Source organism: Anopheles marshallii, chromosome 3 (genome assembly GCF_943734725.1).
Source record: "Anopheles marshallii chromosome 3, idAnoMarsDA_429_01, whole genome shotgun sequence".
NCBI lineage: Eukaryota > Metazoa > Arthropoda > Insecta > Diptera > Culicidae > Anopheles > Anopheles marshallii.
In genome coordinates, this window is record NC_071327.1 from 59,875,949 (window position 1) to 59,884,990 (window position 9,042).

General features: G+C 43.1%; 2 protein-coding genes across 2 annotated transcripts; one reads left to right on the forward strand and one right to left on the reverse strand.

Annotated features, from left to right (window-relative positions):
• The first annotated feature begins 900 nt into the window (after positions 1-900).
• Positions 901-1,888, forward strand: LOC128712284 (TM2 domain-containing protein almondex). Its single transcript, XM_053807179.1, has 4 exons — positions 901-1,006; positions 1,096-1,124; positions 1,188-1,250; positions 1,322-1,888. The coding sequence occupies exons 1-4, from the start codon at positions 901-903 to the stop codon at positions 1,886-1,888; spliced, it is 765 nt and encodes a 254-aa protein (XP_053663154.1).
• Positions 1,889-6,765: 4,877 nt separating this feature from the next.
• Positions 6,766-7,902, reverse strand: LOC128711507 (Y-box factor homolog). Its single transcript, XM_053806386.1, has one exon. The coding sequence runs from the start codon at positions 7,900-7,902 to the stop codon at positions 6,766-6,768; it is 1,137 nt and encodes a 378-aa protein (XP_053662361.1).
• Positions 7,903-9,042: the final 1,140 nt, after the last annotated feature.

The following is a 9,042-nucleotide window of genomic DNA, read 5'->3' on the forward strand; positions in this document are numbered from 1 at the left end:
ACACTCTGGCCGTCTTTGGTCGCACACGCGAAAAAATGGTACCTGCACACCCGTACGGCGGTTGGAAAACTTCACACGGAAAAACTCGCTCTCGCGCAGTGGACCTCTCCTCGTTGCCAGCAGCGAAAACAAACACATCTGACCAAGGTGTGTTGAAGAGCAGGTCTCGTAGCGAGCCCGTGTTTGACAAATCGTTGAATGAATAATAATGAACAATAAGATTGACAGCTGCTGGTTTCTGCTATTTCTACAGTGGTGTACGTGAACGAAGGTTGGTTCGGTCTTAATTGGCTGATGATACACTTGTGCCTTGACCTGATGGAATCAGTCTAAAATTATCTTCTCGACGAAACTAGAATCATAATCCTAGGACATACGGGATTCGAAAATCAGGTCATATCGTAAACACGTTTACCTTATTTTACATAAAATTTAAGCGAATTAACTATCTGGAAAATAAAAATGTAATCAACTAAATCGGATTTATGTTAAACTAACTTGTGACTAGCTGTGACCAAGTTTTTTCATCGAATGTGATGAAAGAGTAACGGCGGATAAAAAATTATTCAAGTTAGTAAGCATTTCAAGTTGCATGACTTCAAACCTTCAAGTACATAGAGAGATATTAATCACACACTATTCGCTGTTACTGTATTACAACCAATTAGATTTTCGATTATATATAATTTAGTACAACCCATGCAAACCGAATAGTTTTTTAGATATCATTCAGGTTTACAATATGGATACCGTTATGCGTTACGCACCTACTCAAACAGCACGCACTGTTTGTCAAACCGCTCCATAAAAAAAAAACACAACATAAACAAACCTGTGTCATTCGCTCAGCAGCTCAAATTGTGTAAATTGCTGGAAATACAAAAGTTTTATCACAACAATATGTTACCCAGTCTTCTTCAGGGACGATGCATCCGATTAAATTGGAAATCGGTGGTTTTTCTAATGATGTCGCTAATCCTTTCGCACATACGAATCACTCAGTCATGTAAGTACTGCAATTTAAAAAAAAAAAACAAATCTTCCGAATGTTGCTCGAAAAGTTCAATGACGGGTGTTCCTTTCCATCCTAATTAGCCGTTAATTCCAACAATCCTGAAGTCACTGTAAGTAAAAACACACATTATTACACGGTATCAAAATTTATTTGATTCTCTGTTCCTTTTTAGCCCACCAAGCTGGAAAAAATCAGCTCCGATACAGACCGTTCAGCAGTAACTATAAACTCTAATGTAAGCATCAATACCCGTACTCCAATGTGTTGGATACTCTTGACACCGTTTGTTGCATCTATTTTCTCCAGTCTAAATCTTCCTCCGACACGAGCCACTGCCCTAACGATACACTCTGTACAGACCTTCCCAACTCGTGCCTGCAGTGCACGTACAATCCACAGTGTGTGTACGGTGCGGAGATAAACGTGACCTGTCTGCCGAAAACGAACGTGAACTGTCACGTGGACAAGCTGAAGACGGCCGCCCAGAACGAGATCAAACGATCGATGATCTGCCGGTACTGCTACCAAACGGAACGCTGGGAACATAACTGCGAACAGAAGGGTGGCTGCAACTCGATCGATTCGCAGTACAAAACCAACTGTACCGTGCATCCGGAGCTGCTGTGCATGGGCCATCGTACGTTCATGAAGAAGATCCCTTGCAACTGGACGCAAGGTTACCGGTGGGTAACGACCCTGATCGTAAGCATCACGTTCGGTGGTTTCGGTGCGGATCGGTTCTTTCTTGGCCACTGGCAGGAAGGCATCGGTAAACTGTTCAGCTTCGGTGGTTTGGGCGTTTGGACGCTGATCGATGTATTGCTCATCTCGCTACACTACCTCGGTCCGGCCGATGGATCGCTATACATCTAAATCCCCAAACCCCCATCAGACCTTAACTAGTAAGATCAAAATTGTGATACGTGACACGTGTGTGAACTAGCCACTAAATATAACACTGGAAAATACCGAACCTTTTTATAGCTTTTTTGGCATTGTGTGATATAAAGCGCTTTTGCAAACCATCCTGGAACCCGATAGATGAAGTTTTTCGATTTTTTTATTGCTTTTTTCTGTTTTACAAGTTTCGACATTGTTTCCGGTGTAGCACTCTCGCGTGTTCTCGCAGCTTTGCACACGTTCCGAAGAAACGTAATCGTCATCTTGCCATTTTACAACGGGTGCACACAGCATATCGTCTGGATGTTCTGTGACATTTTCCTGTGGATGTTTTCACCATCGCCGGGGGTTTTTTTTTTTAAATTCTCGTTGGGCTTTGTGTTTCACTCTCTCGAATCTCATTCCTTGTGTTGTTGGGTACGATCGATCATCGCATCGAATTGCTCTTCCATTATCGTGTATAGTGTTTGGTAGTGTTTAATAACAATAATTTTTGCCGTCTTATTTTCCTTTACACCCCCATTTTATATATACGTTCTTCTCATTCGAGGATGTTCTTATATGCTTGGTATATTAACTGGTATTCGTTTACCGTATGTTGTGTTTCTTTTCTTTTTTTTTTTGTTTGCTCCTTATATCCACCGTAGTTCTACAAGGTGGTTTACTTGTTGTTGTTGCTGTTTCTAAGTGGCGTTCACACACTACATTGCATATTATTTATTAGTTATTCATAGTATTTGCTTCCTCATTCTGCATTCTTGCTCTTTCATTGTTTTTTTTTTGCACACATTTCTTCGCGTACAGGCAAACTGGTTCCATTTTTCAATGATTCACATTTTGCTTGGCCTTCCACCAACACACCATGCTGAACGTTCGCGTTCTGCTCTTGTTTAGCTCTCTTTTTTTACTGTTGCTTCTTCATCTGTTTCACGCATATTATTTCTAGTGTACAATAGTGTGTTTGCTTGGTTTCATTATTTAGGTGATTTTTTTTGCTTTGTTTTCGTTCATTTATGATATATTATTTGCAAATTTGCTTTGCATTGCCTTCTCTCTTTCGACCTCTTGGTTTCAAATGTATATATCAAATGTTCGAGAAATTACATGTGCTGGTTCTTGGTAGATAATAAATGTATGTAGTTGTATATCTGTTTGAACAATCAAAACAACCTGCCTGCAACCGATGTTTATAATTCTACAGAATCCTGCTTATTTATGTGGTTAAACTATTGTAAGATGTAATTGTGTTTTTTTTTCGCGTTAGTTTATGCCACTCTTTTTCCTAATGTTACTTGCTCGATTTATTTGCCTCTGGTTTGTTGTTCATTAAAGAGCAATAGTGGCGAGCGTACAGTTGCTTATGGTTTGTTCTGTTTAAACTTATCGTTCTGTATGTTTCTTTTTAGTTTCGCCCCACATTCTTCATGCAATTTCACTTTTTTTCACCTTTGTTTTTGCTCCACTACCACGCTTAGCTTACAGAGACAGTTAAATGTGTATTAATAATTTGTTGTTGTTGTTTTTTTTTGTTTGTTTGTCACTAAACACTTCAATATGTAATTTCCTGCTATACCATCAAACGGTGTGGAAAATGGTAAAACAAAACACAAACCTTAACTACACTCTCTAGATAAAAATTGCCTCAAGCACGGGATTAGGGCGTGGAGAAATGAAAAAAAAACATGTATCTTCTTCTTTCCTAAGTTTAAAACTTTTGCAGCATAATGCAGTTCTCCGTTCTTTAGAAAAATAATCATCACACACTAACAACTCGCCTGTTTTGAAGAGAATCCGCCACAGGGAAACCCGGAACCGCACACGCATATGCTTGTGATACACCAACAAGCCCAGCCTGCCTAGTGTGCGGGACAGTGCGGGTCTCGCTTCTTTTCGAGAGACTTCCCGCAAATGCTATAAATATCCTCCTGCTCATTTCACAGAGCCACTTACCAATTCCCACATATACACACACTGCCGGTTGGGGGAATTGCTGTCTATTTTGATACACGCGCGTTGGAGGAATGCGTGATTAGCTGGGCGTTGATAATGCCGGTAGAGAAGAATGGATTGTACTGCCCTAATCCCATGCACGGTGTGTTGCTTGATGGTAGTAGTGTTTACGAGGAGTCGCATTAATAAAAACACAATTTGTTTTAAAAAAAGCAATAAATCCAATCAACCATTTGTACGATCTTATGCTAAGGTAAGGACGTAGCGCTGATAAAATGATTTGTAAGCTGGGAAGATTGAACACAAAACACAATCTTATAACGCACAAACGGCCGTGGTTGTTTTGGTGTAAGTAAATTAATAAAAAAACACAGAAAACTACTAGGAAAGTCAAGTCGGAAAATGAAAAACCTAATACACACACACACACACACACCTACACAGGGAGAAACAGGAAAAAACAAATACCTGAACGCATCCTTCGCATATGCAAAGCAAACCACACGATCGTTCTCCGGTTGCACAACACTACCACCGAGGCGGGGATAGATGATAGAAAATGGCGGACTACTACGACACGTGATCGAAAGCGTAGCTTGCTGTGTATGGGACCGATGTTGCTTTGATGTTCCTTTCATCCCCGAATTGTCCGACAGCGAGGCGCCTTGTTTTATCACCGCCAAACCGCCTTATTTTGCCTAGTTTTTGGCGAGTTCTTGGGGTATGTTTTTTTCTTTTTGCACTGGCTTTGTGTTTCCGCTTTAAAAAAAAACCCTGTTGCTGTGTTGTTGGCTACTTTTCCTTCTATTACTTCTTCTATTACAGTGAATTCCGTGGTGTGTGCATTGGTTAGTGTGGTTAGGTTGTTTCATTTGTTTTGTTGCAATGTTATGTTTTATCATTTAGTGTAGAATAAGTTCTATTGCAAACCTTTTACGAGGCTGGAACGGGTTTTGCTTCAATTTATCTTTTCATGCTCTTGCAAACTTCCTCATTCCAAACCCCGTTACACTTGCCAACTGCTGATTTTTTCCGCTCTTTTTTCTTCTATTTTTTTTTGTTTTCTTTTCTACTAATATGTTATTTAACTTCAAACTGACAATCATTGCTCAAAACTCAAACGTACTTATTGTTACTCAAATGTTTCCCTGGTTAATTAGCTCTTGTCTGCCGTACTTTTCACACACAAAAACACACACTTAGAGAGAGAGTGACTCATCTTTGCTTGATGGTTTCATTTCTCGAGTTTGCCTGCTTATCATATTTAGTAGTTTTTGCATTGTTGTTTGCCTGTATTAAATCAAATTTCTTGTGTGTATGTTGTTTTTATCGTGTTGTTACCTTTTTCATCATCAATTTTCTCTTGCAGGAAGTTGCTACAAGCGATCTTCCAAAAAAACAAATGTTCCAAATTACTACGATCATCTCCCGCGGCACTGTTCAAAACAGGGAGATATATCCGTAGAACACCGTATTTCGAGGTGGGTGGACAAATTGAAGCATAAAATGATTGAAAATGTAGACATATGAAATGATGAACCGAAATTCAAATAGTAGCAGCTATAAATTGTGGCTGTGTGTGTGGGGTAGCAAGTCATTTTACTGTTTTGTCGCGTAGTTGAAGTTGTGGTTGCAATGTTTGGAACCATGGCGTAATATTTCCGTTCTCTTTCACACACACACACCTGATAGGAAACCTTTGGCCGCATATATGTTCACTTATACAACAAACACACCAAACACGGAACAAGCCCAGCCCTATGCTTCATACCTATCGTCTATTCTAGCGAAACTTTCGCTGAACGTAGTTTATCATTTTACTCATGTGCAGCATTCATTGATGCTTCGGGTACGAGACGATCGGGGTCCTGTATCTCGTACGCGGCAATGTTACCGATTGTGCCTGTGCGCGCTACTTACTTAGGGTTGGTATTTTTTCTAGGTGTTACGTTCCAATTTTCGTTTCCCTATACACACAGTGCGCGGTCGTCCTCCAGCCGATGGAAGGATGATGTTCGCTGAGGACGCGCGCGCTCAGCAGCAGCGACAGAAAATATACTTGATCTTGATATTACTTTTAAATTAGCAGGCTTTCTATACGATCTTCCTCACTCCCAGGGATCTTGCTACTTGGTTCTATTATGAATGCCGTTGTTACATTCAATCGAGAAATTCTCCGCTTCTCTTAGCCAATTGATTTTACTTTGTCTGTCGGATCGTTTTCCTTTACTGGTGAATTTTCTTTTACTAGTAGTACGCTTCTCTTGCTGCTCAAGTAAAGGATAGTGCAATGTATGTTTTTTTATGTTTAATTGTTATTCATTATTCGCTTGTTTTTAAATAATATAATCGCTCTTCCATATTTGTATTCCTTTTTCTCATATTTCATTTTCTTTTATCAGAAAATACACGCACCGAAACAAAGGCCCGAGAATTACGATTGTTGGGATATTAATTACACAACTTATGTGCACGGCGCTCGCTTTCTCTTGTTCTTGCATTGTTTGCTTCTGTTTCTACGTAAACACGATAATGGAAGTAAGGATACCGAGTGCGCAATACGGATAGAAAAGCATAATGGTGTTGTTCAAGCTTGTACTTACGCAGTTTCGTTTCCTGCGGATCAGAAGTGGACACGGTGCCAAACGCGTTGGGCACTGATCCATTTACCGACGATGTTGTTCATCCGCCAGCGTTGAGAGATCGATCGATCGTGCGATGGTTTTGGAGTGATTCGAGAGCTGTTCGTTCATTCGGTGCGTGTTATTTGGCCGCGCGATATAAAGGATGATATTAGTCGCAGGCCATTCCGTCTCTGTTGTTACTCGAGCGGTTATGATGGTGATGCAGGTTAGTGGTTGGGCATCTTGTGGTCAGGGGGCGTATATTAGACTGCCGCCTTATGCCGAGCTCTCGGTGGTAGTGTTCTGAACGGAGTTATTAACGCCACCATCATTGCGCGGACGCTGCGGGTTACGGCCACGGCGCGGGAATCGTCCACGACCGCCGGAACCGCGTCCCTGCATGCCGCCACCACGACGCGGTGCCATCTGCTCTTGTCCACCACCGTTCTGCTGGTAGTCGGTTTGATAGTCCGGTCGATAGCCACCACGGCGCGGTCCGGGTGGACCACCCATGCCACCACCGCGGCCACCGCTACGATAGTTGCGTCGGAAAAATCGGCGCGGACCACCACCACCACGACCACCCTGGCCGCGCATTCCACCATTATCATCCATCATATTGTTGTCCATCTGACCATTGTCACCCATCACCATGTCGCGACGTGGTCCACGGGGAGCGGGACGGGAGTAGTAGGATGCGTATCCACCACGTCCACGTGGGCGGTATCTACGAGGTTGTTGTTGCTGTTGTTGCTGCTGCTTGTTGACAGATTGTTGCTGCTGTTGTGGTTGGTGCTGTTGTTGTTGCTGCTGCTGCATCTGTCCATCGTTCTGCTGCTGGCCATCTCCCTGACTACCTTCCAGCTGACCGTCCTTGCCACGGGTCTGTCCAGGGCGGCGTTGGCCACGCTTCTGCCACCAGTGACGGAAGCCTCGACGTTTCTCCGCCGCATACTGACTGCCCTTCACCGGTTCGCCCTGCGGTCCGGTTACGTTGGCCGCCTCGTTGCCCTTCTCCCCGATGACCACATCAAACTCGACCTGCTCACCATCGCCCACAGAGCGGACAGCCTTCTTTGGGTTGTTTCGCGCAATTGCGGATTGATGTACAAACACATCTTCCTGCGTGTCGCCCCGGTTGATGAAACCGTAACCGCTCTTCACGTTAAACCATTTCACCACACCGGTTACCTTCGTGGCAATGATCTCCTTCTGCGGTTGTGGCGGTGCAGCGGCTGAAGGTGCGGTGCCGGACGCAGCAGCCGGCTTCTGACCGGCATCCTGAGACGGGGCAGGTTGTGACTGTGGCAGCTGCTCGCCGGAAACCGTCTGTTGCGGCTGCTGCTGTGCGGCCTGCTGTTGTGGAGGTGGCGCTGCCTGCTGCTGTTCAACACTTGCTTGCTGGTCAGCCATGTTGGGAAGTCTTTCTAATTCACCCCTATTTCACACACGTTCGAATTGCAGTACTGTCAGAAAATGGCGACACCGATGTTACATGGAACATTTGAATGTGGGATGGGAGATGGTGTTACTTACGATGTTCTGTAGCTGCTTAGCTCCTGTTGGAACGATGAGTTCTACCAACTTTTCCGCTGGTTGCTGCAATGCTGATGATGATGATGATGTTCTATAACCTGCACGTACCGTCTCGAGATTTTCGGTAAGACGTAAGCTCGGATGTTATGAGCGGGTGTCCACTGGGCCTGATTGTTTAACCTGCTGCGGCTGCTGCTACGATGTAGAGTTGAACGCGGTAGTCATACTACGTTGGAGCGAGCGTTTTGGATGTTACAAATTGTGAACCGTTCAGATCGCCATCGGAAGCAAATCACATTTCTTTTTTCGGCAAAAACAAGGTTACTATGCAGGGTGTGCCGCTTGACCAATGCGGCGAAACGTCAAACGAAATCTGACAGCAGCCTAACAATGGGCTCGTTCAAATCGGTCCCACGTGTTGGATTGCATAAATCTCAAATATTATCATAATTGTGCTTCTTTTTGCACCGAAAACTGTTTCGAAATGTTCCAATTGTAAATCTGTTGCACAGCTCCAATGAGGAGTAACGTTTCTGAACCGGACAAAACCTATTACGAGGAAGAGCTGCTTCCCAAACTACCCGCAAGGTGTTGTTTTCTCCAATAAAAGCAACCTGGAGCTTAAAAAGGTTTCCAGGAAATCTTCCGATACCGAGAACAATATGGTTGCACACCGCCATACTTCAAAAAAACGTACATAAAATCATTTTGCGATAGCATACAAACATAGCAGACCACCACCTCTGAAATGGTATGAAATAGTTCTATCAACCTTGAATTATCCAAATATACATCAGATGAGGTTATGCTTCCAAAAGTACGGGTATCGAACCTTCTACACTTTACCGGAGTTCCCGGGTTAATAATATTGGGAGAAAAATAAATCATGATGCTCACGATGAAACACATAATTACATAATTCTTTTCGGACAGCTTGCATTCCGCCATTCCATTAATCATCACGTGTGGGAGTTCAGTTTTTGCAGGTTTTTATTTATCTTCACTTTGTTCTTCGCG